The sequence below is a fragment of the Tupaia chinensis genome, unplaced genomic scaffold, assembly GCF_000334495.1.
Source record: "Tupaia chinensis unplaced genomic scaffold, TupChi_1.0 Scaffold147351_1, whole genome shotgun sequence".
In the NCBI taxonomy this organism is placed as follows: domain Eukaryota; kingdom Metazoa; phylum Chordata; class Mammalia; order Scandentia; family Tupaiidae; genus Tupaia; species Tupaia belangeri.
This window is the reverse complement of record NW_006207202.1, coordinates 1276969-1297223: the sequence shown is the minus strand read 5'-3', so window position 1 is coordinate 1297223 and position 20255 is coordinate 1276969. Positions and strand designations below refer to the sequence as shown.

Sequence of the window (20255 nt, the reverse complement as noted above, 5' to 3'; positions counted from 1 at the left end):
CTTGACCGGACCCCGGCGCTCCCCCCCCTCCCCGGCCGGCCACTCAGAGCCCGTCCTCCGCCATCAACTCGCAGCGTCCTCGGACACCTCCAAGGCCCCCGCCGCCGCCCCAGCGCCGCGCAGCCGCTATCGCCGCCGCCTCTTCTCAACCACCCGCCATGATGACCGCGTCCGCCTCGCAGGTGCGCCAGAACTACCACCAGGACTCAGAGGCCGCCATCAACCGCCAGATCAACCTGGAGCTCTACGCCTCCTACGTGTACCTGTCCATGGTGAGCGCGGGCGGGCGGGCTCGGGGGGGGCTGCGGGCTCCCCCGCCTCCGTGCGCCCTGCTGGAAAATGGAGACGGCTCGAGGTCTCCCGGGACTTCTCTGGCCCAGAGTCTGGGCGGTTGGCCTTTTCTGCTGTGTCCTGGGAGGGCTTCCTCATAGACAAGGACCGCCTCTGCACACCCCTCTTTATTTAAGGGGAGCTTGATCTCTTGCAAACCTGATCTTGCTGCAGTTAGTACGGTGGACTTTTGCCCTCCCATCCCTTCTGCCGCCTCCGATCACGCAGCATGAGCCCTCTCTTTGCCTGGGTATCCAACTTCCATCTTGGATATGACGGGGCCTGCTGGATACTGGTATGGAATAGCAACCTTGGGGGTTGGTTGCTATTCCACAGAGTGGCTTATCTCTTCTGGGCCGACCCCTCTCGGAGCAGCTGGCTCCACCTCTCCGCTCTACTTATCTCTCTGTCCCACTTGCATTGAAGCATATATCTGTATAAATCTCCCCTTCTGCAGTCACCCATCCCTGCACCTCCGGTACTTAACTCTTTATCCTGTTGTGTAATTCTAAACGTTTAGGAGTTGTGACTCAGGAGTTGATCTAGTAGTTCTTGGATATAGTTCACCAACAATTTTCTAGGCCGAGAGTTTCTCCCCAGTTATCAGTGAAATCCTGATTGTAGGCAGTATGGCCAGAATCATCTTTAGAATACCCTTGCAATCATACAGAGTATCCAAGAAAATAGACACCAATTGGATCTGAAAACAGGCCTGGGGTTCTGCCACTCCCCTTCCCTTTCAGGAATACCCAAATACAGTAAGGTCTAAAACTAAAAATCAGAGTTTTCCATTTTGCTGGCAGTGTATTTATAGTGCCCACAATTGTCAATCTTACAGGATTTATTAACTTTATAAGTTAAGTCCAGCAATCTGCTCTACAGCCAGCAAGCTCATGAGCTCGTTTTAGCCATGTTTTAACAAGTTGATTAGAAAGGGGGGTGGAGACAGGACTAATATAGTCCAGGGTAAAGACTCCAGCACCCTCCCTTCAGACAATCCTCTTTGGCACTAGCCATAAGAAATTTCCTCTCCTCTAACAGAGACCCTTAGGACATTGTTTGAGGTGATTCCCATCATGCTCTTGGGTTCTGAAGGTTCTTTGAAGTAATAAATTGTCAAGGATCTTTAATTTTCCACTTTAGAGTGGAAACTGAAACACCTTTAGGTTCACTCCAGGAACACTCCTGCCCCCACCTCCTCAGGTACTAACTCCCTCCCTCACGCTGACTACTGATGGTCTGTTACAGCTGCCTTCCTTTGGGAATTTCTGACATAATGTTCATGTGCTCCTTCCAGTCTTTCTACTTTGACCGAGATGACGTGGCTTTGAAGAACTTTGCCAAATACTTTCTCCACCAATCTCACGAGGAAAGGGAACATGCTGAGAAACTGATGAAGCTGCAGAATCAACGAGGTGGCCGCATCTTCCTTCAGGATATTAAGGTGAACATAACATCTGAGGGGGGCAACGTAGTTCATAATCTAGTATTGCTCAGGAGTCTGAAATCACTCACAGGCTAGAAGTTTTTCCTTATACAATGACAAGTACTGGGCTTTTGCCCATTTAGGCCTACCATCTAAAGTAAAGTAGGCAATAAATAATATTGCAAAAGTATTAAATTAGGAGCTCTTATCCAGGAAAACATGGATGTCCCTTACCAAAGTGGTGGTCAGATGTTGGGTGCTCATGTCATGACCTACGGTGGGTTAATTGGTAGAAACTGCAGATGCATTGACCTAATCACCTCTCATTCAGAAACCAGACCGCGATGACTGGGAGAATGGGCTGAACGCAATGGAGTGTGCATTACACTTGGAAAAAAATGTGAATCAGTCACTACTGGAACTGCACAAACTGGCCACTGACAAAAACGACCCCCATGTAAGTACTGGAAATCCAGGGGGAAATGGAAATCATTTGTTTGAGGGCTTGGGAAAGCTGACTGGTAACTTTTCTTCCCAATTTTGTTTTCTAGTTGTGTGACTTCATTGAGACGCATTACCTGAACGAGCAGGTGAAGTCCATCAAAGAATTGGGTGACCATGTAACTAACTTGCGCAAGATGGGAGCCCCGGAATCTGGCATGGCAGAGTATCTCTTTGACAAGCACACCTTGGGAGACAGTGATAACGAGAGCTAAGCTTGAGGCTAACTTCCCCAGGGCCACGGGGTGACCTCCCTGCTCACCAGGGCAGTGCATGCATGTTGGGGGTTTCTTCTACGTTTCCTATAAGTTGTACCACGACATCCACTTACGTTCTTTAATTTGTACCATTCCTTCAAATAAAGAAATTTGGTACCCAGCTGTTGTTTTTGAAATCTTGGGATGGGCCAGAAACCTGTCTAGTCCATCTTAAGTTTATGTCTTCTTAGAGGGAGAGACCGAAACACACCCTGCGGAGTCCTCATGCTGCTGGCTATCTTACCCTCAGCCTTAGCCAGGCAGGGTCACCGGCACACACTTGAACAGTGTGTACCAGGAGACCTCAAGGACACGAATCAGGACATCACTGCCTTAGGATCATGGAACACCACTGCACCGTTGCAGCTGGCAGTTGCATTTTAGTAGCGCGATTCAATTTCAGTTACATTGATTAAAATGAAATGTCTAGGAGAATATTTGTATTTATTAAACTCAGTTTGGGAAGGATAACCAGGTGTGGGGTGTATGGGAGTCACAGGAGTAAGGACTCCTGATAACTGAATTGTGTATTTTCAGTGCTTCATTCTAGCTTTCACAATTTTTATGTATGAAAGGCATTTAAAGGCTGAAGTAGTCTTAGACTACGGGTTCTTTTATCCATTAAACCATTTAACGCAGGCTGTCGTGATATTCTTCAGTGTGGACAGCTGTGTGGCTATTAGTGGATCAGTGTCCTGCTGGTGTACATGCAGGTGAAGACCAGGCCGTGAAGCATCCCCTTAGGAAATGGGTTAGGAACGAGCTTCATCCCTGTTGAGAATTTGAGAGTTTACAACGTGAGGATAGAATGGACCTTCACTTCAATGCCAAGTTTGCAGTAGGATAAAGATGAAGACACCTTAAATATTAACTCTGCCTGAACAAGTCACAGGTGGTTTGTAAAAGTCCTCTTTAGCCCTAGAAGTAAAACTGAAATCGTTGCCCTTTAAATAGTTTTCCATCACAATAGCTAAGTCTTCTGACCACAAAAATAACTACTTGAGAATTTAGAAATGAGAAGTTACACTTCCTCCCCACACCATGATTTGGTGTAGATATATTTCTAACGTGTGAAGTGTTCTGGAAATCGGAAACGATTTTGTGACAGCTTAGGGCTGACCTCAAAGAGACAAAATTCACAAGTATTTTGGTGAGGTCCTAAGGCACTGAGCAGATGGTCCATGAGATACCCGCACATCTCAGTTTCTGGGGTTGAGGCAGTGGAGTCTGCCACCCTTTGTGTGGTGCTTAGGTACCAGCACAAGCGGTTATGGGGAAGTGCTCATTTGCCAGCACCCAGCTAAGCTGAGCAGTGAGTACAGTTCAGGGTATGAACTAGAGCCCCCATGGGTTTTTTTGCCAGCTGTCCCTGCTCAGTAAGCTGGGCCCCATGATGACGGGTCCATCTAAGCCTGGCCTGCCATCCTTGTGGTAGCTTTTCCTCTAGCATCGCTCCTATCTGTGGAACTTCATCCTTAACCTGGATCCCAGGGAGGTCTTCCTGGTGACATTAGGCACTTGGGTGAAATGAGCTAAGGTTCTCAACTTCCTCAGGTCCTTGCCGATGTGGCCAGATGCATACCCCAAGCCAGTTCCAGGCAGAGGTCTAGCATGCTCTGGCAGTAATGGAACCACAGGAAGTCATGGAAGGGTAGGCTCAGAGCAAGGGAGGGTGGTGGGAACTGAGTCATACAGGAGAAGGCAGTGACCCTGGTTTGAGTGGACATACCTGGTTTCCAAGGCCCAATAAGGGTCTGCATGATCTTTGAGTATAGTGTGTATGTCACTTGTTGACTCTCCCAAATGTTCTCTGAGAGGACATTCAGGGATCTCTGGCATATCCATCAGGTTAAACTCGACAGTTTTCCTCCTTACGTGACATATTTCTGGATGCTCCACCAAGGCCCCATCACTCTTGGGGAGTAATTCAAAACTATCCTTAGTCCCAGATGTCTCAGGCTTTAGGCTTTGGTCTTTGGCATCTATGCTCGTGATGCTGTGCAGCCTCGAGGGAGCCTCAGGGGGGAAGATCATGGGCGTGTGACTGAGGGGTGTCTGCGGGGCACTGTGGTAGCCTGGCCTCTCATACAGTGGAGCCGACCTGAAGGCGTCCATCTTCAGCTTCCAGGCTCTGCTGTCTTCCAGTGCCCTGACATTCTGTCTGGCCCCCTTGAGGTTCTTGAGCTGGCCCTCATGGAGAAAGGCTTCCTTCTTGGGCCACAGGAGTTTGGTCTTTGAGTTTATCCTGGAAGGATGGTGGTCATGAGACTGCAGTCCTAGGAAGCGGCCGATGATGCCAGTGTAAGCATCCTCCTCCTCCTGCTGATTTGGTTGAAATTCCATCTCTTCCTTATTCAGGCTGGAAAGAAGGGGGAGACTCAGGGTTTTGTGGGAAGACAAAGGACCAAAGCCTGACCTTAATTCTCCTTTACCCTCTCCTCTGCTTCCCCATGGCCCAAGCCTAAGGTCACAGTCTTCCTCACAGTGCCTCAGTTGTCACCACTCTGAGGATCCATCAGGATCCCTGACTAGTCCCTCAAGGCCAGCTAACCTCACTGTCCTTTCTTTCCCTCTTGCCCACAGTTAAACATCCAGACTCCCTGGCCTGGCATTTAAGGACCTGTTCATCACTTGCTCCTTCCCTTTAAAAGCCCTAACTCTGGGACCAGCAGATGGCATAATGGTTACATCACTGGACTCCCACATGGCTGACCACAGTTCAAATCCCAGATCCGGTGGCTTGGAACTCACACCAGGCATGTGTGTGTACGTGCCCAAAATTCCAAGAGGAGAATAAAGGAGAAGGGATTGCAGCATGGCCATCCCCCACTGGGGTGGGGGTGGGGGTGATTCCTTGTTTTCTGTCTCTCTATCTCTCTGGTGTGCACACACAACCTATAGCAAAACTCTAAATAATAATAATTCTAAAAAGTCCTAACTCCAGGCATCAGCACAACCCCAGGTATAGTCATTCAAGTGGACAAAGGTAGGCATTTATGGTTTCAACAGGGGAGCAACACCCAAAAAGAGAAGTTTGGCTTCCTGGAAGCCCAAGCCCTTCACTCTGCAAGAGAAAGCTTATCTACCAGAGTGTGGCAGTCCTCACCCAAGTCCAGATTCTCCCCAGGCTCTAAGGCCAGCTCCAGCATGGCCCAGCTGGAGGCCACCTCCCGCACAGCCAAGGTGTCCTCTATCCTATGCGCTGTCCCGCTCCTTGGCACCCAGTGCCTGGTATCCGGTTTGGACCTTGGGTTTGAGCTTCCTCAATTGTGCATTCCCTGAAGGCACAGTCTATGTGTTTTCTATATGCACTTGCCCTGCTCCCCTCCAGCTGCTGGACCACAGACCATGCAGGGATCAAGGTGTCCTCCAGAAATGTTTCGGATCCCAACAAGCCCCCCAGCCTTCATGCTCTTACTTTTCCAACCCTTTAGAACAGTAACCATGGACTCTAGTTGGTGCTTGTTACAGCTTACTAGGATCTTCAAAGAACTGGGAGGAAACAGCCCTGGATACTGTGAAAGAAAACCTCTATTACAGCCCCTGACCTCTGTCACTTTCCAAGCCCTCTGAACTCTTGTCATCTCAGAAAGATAGGACTGTTTGGGACAGCCCTTCAGCCCACTGCAGCTTAAGAAAGATTTGATCAGGGCCAGCAGGTGGCATGGCGGGTGGGGTGCTGGACTCCCACATGACTGATGCAGTTTGAGTCTCAGACCTGGCAGCTTGCTACCCAGTGCCTGGTATCCGGTTTGGACCTTGGGTTTGAGCTTCCTCAATTGTGCATTCCCTGAAGGCACAGTCTATGTGTTTTCTATATGCACTTGCCCTGTTCCCCTCCAGCTGCTGGACCACAGACCATGCAGGGATCAAGGTGTCCTCCAGAAATGTTTCGGATCCCAACAAGCCCCCCAGCCTTCATGCTCTTACTTTTCCAACCCTTTAGAACAGTAACCATGGACTCTAGTTGGTGCTTGTTACAGCTTACTAGGATCTTCAAAGAACTGGGAGGAAACAGCCCTGGATACTGTGAAAGAAAACCTCTATTACAGCCCCTGACCTCTGTCACTTTCCAAGCCCTCTGAACTCTTGTCATCTCAGAAAGATAGGACTGTTTGGGACAGCCCTTCAGCCCACTGCAGCTTAAGAAAGATTTGATCAGGGCCAGCAGGTGGCATGGCGGGTGGGGTGCTGGACTCCCACATGACTGATGCAGTTTGAGTCTCAGACCTGGCAGCTTGCTTTCTCACTTTCTCTCTCTCTTCCTCCCTCTCGGTCTCTCTCTGGTGAACACACATCCCCATAGCAAATTTAAAAACAATAATCATAATAAATTAAGATTTTAATTTTTTTTTTTTTAAAAAAAAGAAGGGTTCTGATCAAATTAGGGAAATGAGACTATGTGGAGAAAAGTTTGATTGCCATGTATGACTTGAGGCCTTCACTCTGCAGGACAGCGTCTACTCAGGAGGTAACTGTGATAATGTGGCCTCCTTCTGGGACATGTTTGCTGTCCCACCCCACCCTCCCAGAGGCCCCTTCCCCTACTTCCACTCCCTATCCAAACAGTTCGTTAAGAAACATAGTTCTGGTCAGAATCAGGAATCAGGATCTAAAATTCCACTGCATCACTGGCTTGCCTTGAGTAAACCTCTTTCCTCTTTGTGCCTCAGTTTCCAAATCTAGACAAGGGAAGAGAACCCAAGAACCCTTTAGCTGGAGAGATCCTTAAGCAGCACAGGTAAGGGGTAAGAGTGCTGAGATGGAATAGACATACCTAGCCCAGATACACCATTTGCTACCTACGTATGACCAGTGGCAGGACGACTTCCTGAACCTCTCTGGACCTGAACTTAATCATCTAAAAATTGGAACTAGCAAACCAGGGTTACTGGGAAGAATAAAATAATATCCGTAAAGAGCACAGTACAATGCCTGGCACTTAGTGAGCACTGGCACAAGTTAACTAGTGCTGTTTTAAGTTCTCGGGCAGGCCCTTGCACTTGCTGGGTTTCCCACCCAGTTCCCTGGCACTGCCCACCTGATGTTGAAGGTGGAGCCAAAAAAGGAGGATCGACGGGACTGGGCGGAAGCAGCCGTGTAGGGGGGCTGTGGTTCTGGCTCATTCCAGTACATGTCCTGCTCCATCGGAGGCAGGTCCCGGTGCATCTCATCCACAGCCAACAGAGACACCTGGGCACAGGGCAGAGAAGTCCAACAGAAAGATCAACTCGGCAGGACTCGGAATGTGCCTGATGACTTGGAGAAGTCACTTCCTTTTCTCTGAATCTCTTCCTTTCCTGTGAAATGGAGAGGCCGATGCCCCACCACCACCACCACCACCACCACCACCGCCAGATGAGAATCCTGTGGGTGTGTGGTTGGTTTCGGGGCAGGGAAGGTGAGTGGTTGGCTTCAGGGCAGGGAAGGTGAAGGGACACAACACTTCACTGTGAGGTCTCCTTGCAGACCTGTAGGAACTTGGCTCCAGTTTGGGAAGGACCCACGGTGCAGCCTCCTCTACCCCCATACCTGCAAGTTCCTGTCAATGATCCAGTTGGTCTCAAAGTCATCATCATCTTCTCCAAAGGGGTTGATGAGCTGTTCTGCCACCTTGGGGATAAGCAAGACGCTGGAAACCCCCAGGTAGAACTCCCTGGAACCCTGCTCCCTGCCCTTGAACCTTAACTCCCTGCCATCTGCTCACTCCCATGATGCCCTTCCTGCCTGACGACTGCCTCAAAGCCCCAGTGCGCGGCTCCAGCCCCCTGCACACGTGGGCACCCCATGCATGGCCTTTCCTTCTGACTTTCTTGAGCCAGTCTCTCCAAATATCCACCACTAGCCCTGAGTTTGTCACTCAGATGAGTCACTCTCTCTCCCACCTCAGATATCTTACCTAGAGTTGCATTATTTCACTCGTTCATCTCATTCTCATTTTTGCCTTCCAACATTAATTTATTCGTAATATTTTCTAATGCGACAGAGATACATGGTGAGGCTAAGCTGCATTATAGGGCTAAGAGAGTGAAAGGGGAGCCAGACACGCCTGGCTCAGCTATGCCACTTGCTAGCTGTAAAGCCTTGGCCTAGGCAACTTCTTGCCCAAGTCTAGGTGGGCAGGTTCCTGGATATGAATCCCTAAAATACCCTGACAAAGCGCCGCAGAGGTGATGAACTGAGTTAAGGGTCCAGGGCACATCTTGTAAATCACTGGAGCACCCTGAAGAATTTCTAGCAGTTTCCTGTTTTGATTTGTAGAATCCAAAGATAATTGGAAGGAGGGTATAGAGGGAATATAATGTGTGTAAGAGAGAGAGACAGACACAGACTAGGAGGGGAAAGAGGGACTCTCACACCACCACTACCAAAATATAAAGGAAAAAAAGAAAAGAAGAGTTGGTGGGAAATAGAGAGGAAAGATAAAGAGGTGGAGAGAGGGACCAGCAAATGGCATAATGGTTACATCACTGGACTCCCACATAGTTGACTGTGGTTCAAGCCCCAGACCCAACAGCTTAAACCACACCAGGCTAGGGCTGACAGGTGGCTTGGTGTTTAAGGGCGTTAGACCCCCACACAGCTGACTGTAGTTCAAGTCCTGGACCTGGTGGCTTGCTTTCTCACATTCCCTCTGGCTCTCTCTGGTCAAATTTCTTAAAATAAATAAATAAATAAAATACTTAAATTATTAAAAAATAAAAAGAATCCCTGTTAGACGTGTTGGATGTGGTATGAAAAGGACAGGGGCTTGGTTTCCCTCAGGGCTTTTTGTGTTGTTGTTCTTCCCATAGGGCATATGCACTTGTCAGAGAAGAAAGACAGTAAGAGGAAAAATGAGAAATCACCACCACCACCACCACCACCCCCCGTGGAGATGGCTACATCACAATCCTTCTCCTCCGCCGCTCTCCTGGGACTTGGGGCACACACATACACACACACATGCTCCTGGCATGAGTTTCAAGCCACCAGATCCAGGACTCAACCTGCAGTCATTTTTTTTAATTTTATTTATTATTATTATTATTATTTTAATTTGCTATGGGGCACATGTGCTCACCAGGCAGAAACACACACACACACACAGAAACTAAGCCACTATGTATGGGACTTGAGCCAAATCTGGTCATGTGGGAGGCCAACAACCTAACCACTATGCCACTTGCCAGCCCAGCTACTGTCACTCTTATCCCATGACTTCCCCTCATTCTGGACAAACGTCTGGAGAACATTCTCTGGAGGGGGTACTGAATGGTTGGCCTGACCGAGCTGTCCCTCTCTCTCTCACAGCTGCCAAGTTCTGGGCCTTAGGTGAGCCTTGGATCTGCCCTGAGCAGTCCTTTCCCTCTTTGGGTCTCAGTTTCGTTTAGATGAAACACAGGGAACGTGTAAGCCAAAGGGTTGTGGTCAGGACCCAGCATCCTACTCTCCAGATGACACTCCCCTTTCCTGACTGTCCATCCCTAGATAAGCAAGGCCGCTCAGGATGCTCTGTGGCCACACGGACAGCCCTTTGGGGTCCGAAAGAGGCTCACCTTCAACCAGCCAGCATAGAAGAAGAACTGCAGGAATGTGAAGACAGGCACCACAAGGTCTAGCTCATGGCCGGGATAGGCCTTGGCTGGGTTCAGAAACTGCCGCCCAACCAGACAAGCCAGGAAGAAGCTGTACACGGCCACAGTCACCACCTGGGAGGAGAGAGAGGACGCAGCGGCAGAGAAGGGCACTGCAGGGACGCCGGGATCGGCAAGCTCCTGAGGCTGGGCATTCCGGGCCTTGCTGTGACTTTCACACTCGCAGGACTTTTGTCTTTAAAATGGGAGTAATCGCACTGCCTCTGCTGAACTGGACTCTTAGAACTCGACACTAGATAGAACCTTCAAAGGCAAGACCCAACTCTCCAGGCGAGCCTTTTATTCAGCCTCTAATGGGACCGTCCCACTGTAGGCTGCTTCCTGCGTACTCCTAGCCTCACCGGCCTAGTCCTCACCTGCGTGTACACCAGCGGGATACTGATCCAGTCGTAGGCATACAGGCGTCCACACTGAGTACGTAAGGTGCACATCTCCTGGGGGCAGAAGGGATGGGGTTCTGACCACTGTCATTGCCTCCCCTTACCTCAGCTTTTCGCCCAACACCAGACTGGCTGTGTGGTCAGGAGCAGCTCTCTAAACCTCTCTGTGCCTTGTCGCTATCAAAAAGGAACCACAGTCTCCCTTAGAGAAAAGATTAGAGGGGCAAAGAACAGGCACCGTCAAAGGGGTGGGGAATCCTGTTGGAACATACCCTACAACCCCGCAGTGTGCTCTGGGAAGACCCTCACGGGCTGGAGTTTTCTATTTCTGGGAAATGTTGTTTCGCCTGAGCCATAACCCTTCCCACCCGGCACCAGCCCCATCTGGGTGGTGGGCTTACATTCAGCAGGCTCTGGAGCAGGATAGAGTCCCGAATTCGACCGCCAAGCCAGGCCTTCACTGAGAGGTTGGCAAACCACACCCAGGGCACCCAGAACATGTTGTGTGATAAGGTCAGTTTTTCTAAATGCTTGTGTTCCGCGGGAGTCATAAAGCCTGTGGTAGAGTGGAGAAGGCAGTGGGTAGGAGAACTTGCAGAAGGTGGCTGGCAGCTGGTGACCAGGCCAGTGGCTGGCAGCTGGTGACCAGGCCAGGCCCTGCTAGGCCAACGCGACCTTGGCTTCTTTGGCATCCTCTTTCTCTCAACAAAAGATTACTGAGGGACCACTGCGTGCTGCGCTGGGCTGAGCACGTGGGAGAGGTCTGTCTTATTAACCACACCCAAGCTAGGCAAGGCCAAGAGGGAGGCCAGGGACCCATGTCGAAGACCTCCAGACTGCAAACCAGAGATCAGGAGGAGGAAGGGTAGAAGGAAGGAGACTCTGTACCTCACCAGTTCCCAAGCCTTCACCCCTTCCCTTATCCCTCAAGGATCTTTATGCCCTAAACCCCCTAGCCTCTGAGAGGTTTCTGGCTTCCGCCCACCCAGCTAGGAGGTGGGTCCCCACGTCTTGGCCCCACCCCACTCTTGGTTCCACCCAGTCCTCAAGTCCTGGGGTCACTGGCTCTACCCATTTCAAGCTCTTGCCACGCCCCTCCGGCTCTGGCTCCGCCCCACCCCGCCCGGGCATTCCGGGCCCCGCCCACCTGCTTGCACTAGGTGTTGGAGACTGGGAAAGCGCTTGTAGACCGCCGCGCTGATGCTGCGCAGGATGAGCACGTTGCCCAGGTTGGCGTAGCGGATGAGCGTGCGCCGCAGCAGCCGGCCTTGCTCGTCCTTGCCCTCCACGAAGCCCGACACCTTGCTCATGAGACGGTCGGGCCACGGCAGGTTTTCGTACTGGTTCCACCAGCGGGTCACGACCAGCGTCACATAGAAGCCTGGGCAAGAAGGGTAGAGGAGGGGCGAGGGGCGAAGGGCCGGGCTGTGGCCAGAGCCCAGCGCCAGGCGACGCCTCTGCTTCTGCGTCTTTCTAATACAAGCAGCGCCTGCCCCGACCCTCCTGGAAGGCGCTCGGGAGGGGAAGCCTGTCGGAGCCTCGCGTGGAGGCACGAGGGCCTTCAGGGTTATCTCTCCCAGAGAAGGCGTGGGGATGGGGATAGGGTCCCTTCTGCCAATCCCAGAAATCCATCAGACTCCCTCTACTCCTGCGCAGGGGCTCTAGGGACAATGATGTCAGCGCTAATCGCAGAAGAAGAAAATGGGGCTTGAGTGCTAACGGGCAGACTTCTTTCCTGATGTCTAGCTCCAGTCTCTGGCTGCACACATGTCCCTAAACTGCAGAGAGGCACCCACATACCACTGGCCTTCCTCTTCCCCACTGCCAGTTCTTCGTGGTCCAAAGGGCTCATTTGGAGCCTGGGCGGCCGCAGGGACCCAGAACAGCCGGAAGGGGGAACTCACCCAGCACGAAGGAAATGGGGATCAGCTGGATGTAGCTGTCGCAGTAGAGAGTCAGCTTCTCGAACAACAGCTGTTGTTCCTCTGTTAGTGCAAGCCTGGGGATGGGGGCAGAGATACGCGGACACCTTGCCCGGGCGGGCTCTGAGACTGTCCCAGGTCCAGCCCTGCCCAGGTAGGGGAGCGGCTGCTTCCTGGACTGACTGCCGCTGCTCTGCCCGAGGCAGATCCAGGTTGCTTTTCAGCAGCCTGAACCTGGGCAGGCTAGCGGAGGGTCTCGGGGTGGTTAGGTGTGATGAGAAACGTCCTGCTTGAAAAGTCCGTTTTGGGCACCATTGTTGTACGTGGCTGAACGCTGTCAAGAGTCCCAGACTTGTAGGCTTGCTCTCTCACGTTCCCTCTCTCTCTCTATCACTTCCTTCTCTGATCAAATTAAAATAAGTAAATAAATAAAGTTAGAATAAAATAATTCTAATATGTGTGTGTGTGTGTGTGTGTGTGTGTGTGTGTGTGTATGCCTGAGAAGGATGGGTAGGCAGAGCGTGTAGGATTCTTAGGGTGGTGAAACTATCTGATGATACTGTGATGGGTATTTGTGACCAAACCCACAGACTGTACAGCACCCAGAGTGACCCTTCCTGTTGATGATGGGCTTTGGGTGATGATAGATCATTATCGACGTCTGTAACAAACGTGCCACTGTGGTGCTGGGTTTTCATAGTGAGTGGGAGCCTGTGGGTGTGCGTGGGCACGGAGGGGCAAGGTGCATACTATCGGTAAACTCTCCATACCCTCTGCTCAATTTCACTGTGAACCAAACCTGCTCTAGTAAATAAAGTCTAGGGCCAGCAGGTGGCGTGGAGTTTAAGGCACAGGATCCCACATGGCCAGTGGCACCGCTCAAGTCCTAGACCTGGCAGTGTGAAAATGACAACAGGTGTCTATGTGTATGTCCAAGATCCCAACAGGAGAATGGAGGAGAAGGTATTGCAGTGTGGCCATCCCCCCCAGATCTCTCACTTTCCCTGTCTGTCTCTCCCTCTCTCTCTCTCTGGCAAGTGCATGTACCCTATAACAAATAAATAAATAAAGTCTAATTTTTAAAAAGTTACCCTAGTAACAACTAAAGCAGATCAATGTGCTTTGTTATTAGTATCAATATGAACTCAAGAATTTCATGTATTTGATGTTTTTCTATGCACTGTAGTCATTGACGCTTTATCAATTTAAAATGCTGTCAGATATTCCATGATTACATCTGCCCTACATTTCATTTAGATGAACTTTCATATTGAATTATGTATTTTTTAAATGTGCCATCTGGGCCTGGGAGCCACGTGGGAGTCAGTGAAACATGCCTGCCTAGTGGGACCAGGTAAGGCCTGAGTTTCAGAGCCTCTCCCTGGCATGGACGAAAGGGAGTTCCAGACCCTCCTGGTTTGAGTTCTGCCACTTTCTCAGGCCGACTTCATGTTTTGCTGTAGCCCTCAGGGCCTGGCCAGGAGCTCAGCTCAGCCTCGAAGTTCACAGGCACGTTGGCCCCTTAGCTGTCTAGAGGCCCCTGGGGGGTCTCTGAGTCCCAGCCCAGCCCCAGCCCAGCCTCCCATACCTATAGATGAAGCGGACGCTGTAGTAGCACAACAGGAAGATGAAAAACTCGCCGTAGAGCAGCTTGTAGATGCTGCCCCGCCAGCACAACAGCAGGCGGGAGAAGGAGCCTAAGCGGGCATTAGCCACTTGGCTTGAGTAGGTGACCGTCATGGCCCAGCACTGGGCTGCAGCAGGTGGGCTTGTGTCCTGGTGAACAGACAGAGGGGGACACAGAGGTCATGGCGACTGGAGGCCTTGGTCAGACATTAGTTGGAACTCACGTGTGGCCTTAGCCAGGATCTTTCCCTGCTCCGGGCCTCAGCCTTCTTCCCACTGGGACACTGGGAGGGGGGCGAGGTGGCTCCTAGGCCTCCCAGCTCTGACTGACTGTAAGAGGGGGGAGCCCAAGAAAGTGAGCCTTGGGCTGCCCAGCCCGAGGTCTGTGTGTTGACTTGTGACCTTAAGTCTATGTGATGACAGGAACAATAGATAACATGGAGGTTAAGGCAGCTGGATGCCACATGGCCAACTGCATGGTTTGCATCCTGGGCCTGGTGACTTGAAACTCATGCCAGGCATACGTGTGTGTGTGCCTGACATACCAAGAGGAGAATGCAGGAGAAGGGATTGCAGGGTGGCCATTCCCCCCCGGGGGGGGGGTGATTTCTCACTTTCCCTCTCTGTCTGTCTCTGTCTCTGTCTCTGTTAAGCACACACATCCTATAGCAAAAACATTTCTTTAAAAAGTCATTTGATGACAAAGGCAGTGACCACAGCAACATCAGCACACAGAGCTCAGGTCCCACGCACCTGGCAGTGCTCTAAGCCCAGTTTGCTCACTAGCCTCTCAAGCTCCCTCACCAGTCTGGAATGAGAAGCAGTTAGGGGCTGGACCAGCCCCCCACCACTGTGTTCCTATTCCCAGACATTCAAATGTTGACTGGGTGGTGACTCCGGGGTCTTTCCACCTGCTGATTCTCCTGCCTGGGGAACCCCCTTCCTGAGAGAGCTGCATAGCTCATTCCCACTTCAGGTCCCCTCCTCAGAAAGGATGTTCCCAGCCTTTCTATCCGGGAATAGTGTCATGGCCACCCACACTCTGTCCCCTCACCTTGCTAGATTTTTCTACACAGCACTTGGCACTATTTGAAATGAATTGACACGGGGCCTCTGCTTACGTGCTGCTTGTTTTCTGTGCAGAGAAGCCCCTCTTGTGTTCTCACAGGAGGTGCTCAGTAAAAGGGACTGAAGCAATGACAGGGCCCCCAGCTCCCTCCACTTACTCCGATGCAGCCACACCAGCTGTCTCTCCATGCCCGGTGCATACCACCCTCATTCTCACAAGGCTTTTGCACAGACATACAGAAGCCCATGCACCTGCACTGCCCATGTGTATGCACCACACACACATACTCAAGGATAGTCACCCTCCCTGAAGGCCCTTGAAGCTCATCCCAATCTGCCTGGGGTACCCCTTACTCACAGGTGGGGCTCCGAGCTGGTCAGGCGATTCCCCAAAAGGTCTGGCCTCTGGACTGGTGGGACTCTCTGTGGCCAGTGCCCCTGCCCACACTTAGAGGCTGGCACCACCCACGAGTGTGCTGAGCAGTCACTTGACTCCCTAAGCTGGGACCCCACAAAGGGGCTCTTGTCTTGGCCCCTTTCTGTAATCTGCTCTTAAGCAGCAACCTGCACAGCCCAGCGTGGCCCCTTTAATTCCTTCCTGGTGGGCGTTGGGTGGAGACCAGGACTGGAAGTTAGAGCAACCCCCTCTCTATGGGGGGGGAGGTGGGGGACTTCAGAAAGCTCATGGAAAACTGAATTAAAGTATGAGTTTATTTTGGTGCAAAACATTTTGAAAACCCTGCACAATTTTCATAATTTATACAATTTTCTTAATTTATACATTTTCCATGAACTTTTTGGAGGCCCCTGGCACCATTTAGCCCTACAACCCAGAAGATGAGGAATCTGTTCCACCTGTGTCTTGGTCCTTATGGTCTCACAGGGCGAGTTGGGGAAGGAGGTGCTCTGGACCTCAACTCCGGTGCCTGGAACCACCCAAGGAAATAGAGCCATCGTCCAGGCCCTGGGGCCTTCAGCAACCCTGTAGCCTATGGAGAGAGCACTGGGCTACAGTCAGAAGCCCTGGCTTCTGTCCCAGCTCTGCCACCCGGGTGTGGTGACCCTGGCTAATAGCTGCTCCTCTTTGCCTATGGGTTCCTGTCTGAAAAGGACGATATTACTTTAGAATTTCATCACCTCAATGAGAGTGACAGAACACAGTGTATTCTGTGAGGAGCTCTGATTGGTTGCTGATGACATCATAGGTTATTCTGGCTCTGATTGGTTGTCAGGCTGCTTAATGGATGGAGAAAGGAGGCTGGGGGTGGGGGGGGGAGTTGGTGTATCTGTGGGCCGCCCTGGAGGGGAATGACATAGCACCCCTGGTTTGCAGTGAGCCAGTGCAAAATAGGAGCATGTGCCCAGATCCCCAAGGACAGCTGGTTAAAATCTCAGCGGCCGATTCAATAAATTACATCAGTCCAGACTCTCCTAAGCTGCTGGAAGTAATGGTTGAGCTACAGCTGAGCTGGTCTTCTTGTCTGTTATAAATGAAAAGAGCAATGCTTGGAGCTGCAGGGGTCTTTAGTGGCCCAAAGAATCTCCTGAAATGTTTATCAATGTGCGCTTTGTCAGACTCTCCTCCAGTCTGATTCTGTGGCCCTGGGGATGTTGTCTTTTTATCAAACACTGCAGATTATGATGTAAAACGTCTTGGGAACCACACTTCCAGCCCGGATTTACAATGTGTCCCTGAGTCTTAAAATAAATCTACTCTCCCCATCCATCCTTTTCCCATCTGTCCCTCCCCTCCCGGAAACCCCCCTCAGGCCCCCTCCCCAAGTGTAAACAATGTGGCCACTGCCAGTGGCTGCTCTTCCCTTCACTGTTGCCTTTATAATTCTCCGCCTGGGGAAAAAGCGTGTGCAGTGACCTTGGGTACTTTTCTAATCACAGAAAACAATAAAGCAGTTGTTATTAACAGAGCACCTTAATAGACTGGGGACTAATAAAGTCTTAGAGACAGGGACAGCCTTGTGGGAGTATTGACTGCCTCCCATGCTACCCCCTCCCTGTTCTTGACCAGAACAGGGAAATGAGCAGATTCGCTTGATCCTCAGGCACCTCATCTGTGAAATGGGACAGTAACACCGACCTTGGCAACTGGATTAAAATGGTGGATGGGAACCAGTGTCTCTCATGCCTGGCTGGCGGCAAACTTACCCCAGAGAACATCTACAACCAGGAGAACCCAGCCCCCACCCCTACAGATCCTGATCCAGTTGGTACGGGGCAGGGGTGTTAGTATTTTTTCAAGCTCTCTGGGTAATTCTGTACAGCCTGGGCTGAGCAGTACTGCTGTGAGGGATGTTTCCCTACCTCGATTCCCTCTTCCCCACCAGCACATGCTGACCCTCAGGAGAGAGCTTTTCACATAGCAGATGAGTAATACCTATATTTAATTTAAAATTTTTATTTTATTTACTGTCACTATTATTATTTAAGTTTTCTGTAGGACATTTGCACTCACCAGAAACACAGAGAGAAGAAAAGTGAGAAAACAAGCCACCAGGTCTGGGAGTCGAACCATGATCAGCCATGTGGGAGTCCGGCGCCTTAATCACCACAAAACCTGCTGGCTCCAATACGTATATTTTTAAATAGAAGTTAAAACATGTTCCCAGCACCATGCTTGGCACAATGATGCTTACTCTGTTCATTGAAGGAACAAGTGAAAAAATCCTGCCTTGTGGAAACAGGTTCCCGCCTCACCCAGAGTGACACTAGAGGGCACCCTTGACTAGCCGGCTCTGGTCAGGGAGGCTTCGTCCACCGGGCAGGGTCAGTTTAGCCGGTAAAGCTGGCACTGGAAGATTCCTTCATTTCCCCAGTCCTGACTAGCAACCACAGAGCCACCAGAGAGGGCTGAAGGACACCGGAGTCCTTCCTCCCTCTCACTGAACCAAGCCTCTTTGGCAATACCCCGGAGCCCCAACAGACCTCCTGACAGTGCTGCCCCAGGCTCTGTGTGCCTGATGCCCAGTATGTCCCCTAGACACCCCAAGGGCTGCTGCTCCCGGCCTCACCCCAAAGCTGAGACAGGCACCACCAGCCACAAGTCATGGTCTCCGCCAGGCATAGCTCAAGTGCCCAATAAAGCCACAACAAACAAGATGAGGAACCTCAAGTCATACCTGGATAAGGACCCCAGACTTGGCCCTACAAAAGTGGTGCTCAGTCTAGCTGGAGTTGCTGCCTTCTGTGTTCCATTCCACAAAGCAATCATTCTGGTGCCAGAACGGAGCCTGATCTGACTCCTGTCTCTGACGATTCATAATCATATAAAAGCCAGGGAAGCAATGAAATAGCTCTAACTCAGAATGGCAAGGCCTAAGATCTGTACCCAGGGCATAGAGATCAGGAAAACTTTCATAAAGGGAACATTTGAGTTGGGTATTGAAGTGTGAGTAGAAGTTCACTGAGCTGAGAAGGATGGGAGAGCATTACATGTCAGGGGAGCTGCCCTGCAAAAGTCAACAGAGGCATTGTTGAGGGACAGTATAGCATTCCTATTGACATCTTACAGAGGAGGACGCTGACACCCGAGGTCCACGTTGTCCTCGGCGACAGTTAAAAGCACATGGGACTAGAACCTGGGTCTTCTGATTTGGGACCCTGTGACCTTTCTGCTACCTGCCATCACCTTCTGCAGCAGAGGTCAGTTTTGGAGAGGTAGAGTCTTAGCTGTTGGGGTCATGGTCTCTCCTGTGGTTGAAGAGAGGTTTAAAGGATTGGGGGATGCATGGAAGAGACTTTGACTGCCATAGGGCCCACGTTCTCAAGTCCCCCGTAAAGAGTCATCTCTGGGCCAAGCAGAGCAGAGCTGGGCAGATGGGTGAAGGTTCCAGATGCAGAACCATAACCTTCTCACCCAGGATCACCATGGCAACAGGAGCATCACAGAGGGCCTGCCATGGTGGCTCAGCTGGGCAGGAAGAAGGGGACCCAGTTTGGCTGGGGGCAATAGGCAGGGGCCCTGAGCTGGGCCAGCCAGGCCGAGATGCTGCCTCCTGACTCTATGTAGGGTATCCACCAGCCTACACCCATCTCTTGGGCTAATCACAGAACAACAGGACAGAAATCAAGAAAGAAAATAAGGGGGCTTGGTGTAACTGGAGAGGGGAGAGAAGAGACACTGCCAGTCCAGGGCCTGGAAGCAAAATAGATGAACAACAGCTCTACCCCGACCTCAGGCAGCCCTGACCTCTGGAGGACTGAGTAGGCTCAGCATCGAAGAAATGAGCTCATGAGCTCTGGCCACTGCAGAAAAGACAACAGGAACCAGGGAGGCAGGGAGTCCTGCCTATGACGGCAGAATAACATGGAATAGGCCAGAGCCAGCACGACCTGAGGTGCAAGACGGGAGGATTCACCACCACCTCAGGGAGAACGCTGGGATCCCCAAGCTGCCCCGACCCCCATGGACTCTGCCTCTCTAAGGCCAGCCAGGTGAGGCACTGACCCATCCTCCCCACCCACCTCACCAACTCAAAATTGGGGCTCATGGGCAGGCGAGGCGGAGGAACATCACGAGTCGGTCCCCTCCCAGAGCACTGCATGGGCTGTCACACATTCACGGCAAGTCAGTAGGCTCAGTTCCTCATCTCAAATGGACATGTTAAGTTTGACGTGTGATGAGAGAATGTTGACACTTTCTCATTGTGCAGACAAAGAAACTGAGGCAAGAGAAGGAATACGACTTGCCTGAAGTCTCAAAGAATTAGGAGTTAGAGCTGGGGAGTAAAAGTAGGTCACCTAGGGCCAGCAGATAGCATAGCGGTTATGTCACTGGACTCCACATGGCCGATCTTGGTTTAAGTCCTGGACAGTGGTTTGAAAATTACACCAGGCACATAAGTGTATGTGCCCAAGATCTGGAAGGAGAATGGAGAAGGGATTGTGGCATGGCCATCCTCTCAGGAGTGATTTCTCACTTTCCCTCTGTCTCTGTCTCTGTCCCTCTCTCCGCGAGCACACACGCCTTAAGGCAAACACCTCTTAAAAAAAAAGGTCGTAGGTCCAAGTCAATGCAGGTCTCGATGTTTGAGGATGTTCCTGTGGTTTGGTTCCCCAGGCATGCACTAAATGCCAACTACAGTTAGTGCTGT

The 20255-nt window shown here is 51.2% G+C and overlaps 2 protein-coding genes across 2 annotated transcripts; one reads left to right on the top strand and one right to left on the bottom strand.

Annotated features, from left to right (window-relative positions):
* The first annotated feature begins 6 nt into the window (after window positions 1-6).
* On the top strand, window positions 7-2635 carry FTH1 (ferritin heavy chain 1). Its single transcript, XM_006169662.1, has 4 exons — window positions 7-272; window positions 1628-1774; window positions 2088-2213; window positions 2308-2635. The coding sequence occupies exons 1-4, from the start codon at window positions 159-161 to the stop codon at window positions 2470-2472; spliced, it is 552 nt and encodes a 183-aa protein (XP_006169724.1). The 5' UTR covers window positions 7-158; the 3' UTR covers window positions 2473-2635.
* BEST1 (bestrophin 1) lies at window positions 2469-14218 on the bottom strand. The gene is made up of 10 exons (XM_027768735.1): window positions 14042-14218; window positions 12436-12530; window positions 11679-11912; window positions 10933-11087; window positions 10508-10585; window positions 10053-10205; window positions 8047-8127; window positions 7556-7707; window positions 4244-4873; window positions 2469-3285 (listed from the first exon to the last, which is right to left on the bottom strand). Exons 1-10 carry the CDS (start codon window positions 14191-14193, stop codon window positions 3267-3269), a joined length of 1749 nt encoding a protein of 582 aa, XP_027624536.1. The 5' UTR covers window positions 14194-14218; the 3' UTR covers window positions 2469-3266.
* Between the last annotated feature and the right edge of the window lie 6037 nt (window positions 14219-20255).

Excerpts from the sequence above, each read along its gene's own strand:
- FTH1 (XM_006169662.1), top strand. The coding sequence starts at position 159 with ATGATGACCGCGTCCGCCTCGCAGGTGCGCCAGAACTACCACCAGGAC. Across the intron at positions 273-1,627 it reads CCTACGTGTACCTGTCCATG|TCTTTCTACTTTGACCGAGA; the intron begins GTGAGCGCGGGC and ends TGCTCCTTCCAG. Across the intron at positions 1,775-2,087 it reads TCTTCCTTCAGGATATTAAG|AAACCAGACCGCGATGACTG; the intron begins GTGAACATAACA and ends CCTCTCATTCAG.
- BEST1 (XM_027768735.1), bottom strand. The coding sequence starts at position 14,193 with ATGACGGTCACCTACTCAAGCCAAGTGGCTAATGCCCGCTTAGGCTCC. Across the intron at positions 10,206-10,507 it reads TCCCGCTGGTGTACACGCAG|GTGGTGACTGTGGCCGTGTA; the intron begins GTGAGGACTAGG and ends CTCTCCTCCCAG. Across the intron at positions 8,128-10,052 it reads TCTATGCTGGCTGGTTGAAG|GTGGCAGAACAGCTCATCAA; the intron begins GTGAGCCTCTTT and ends CTTATCCCCAAG.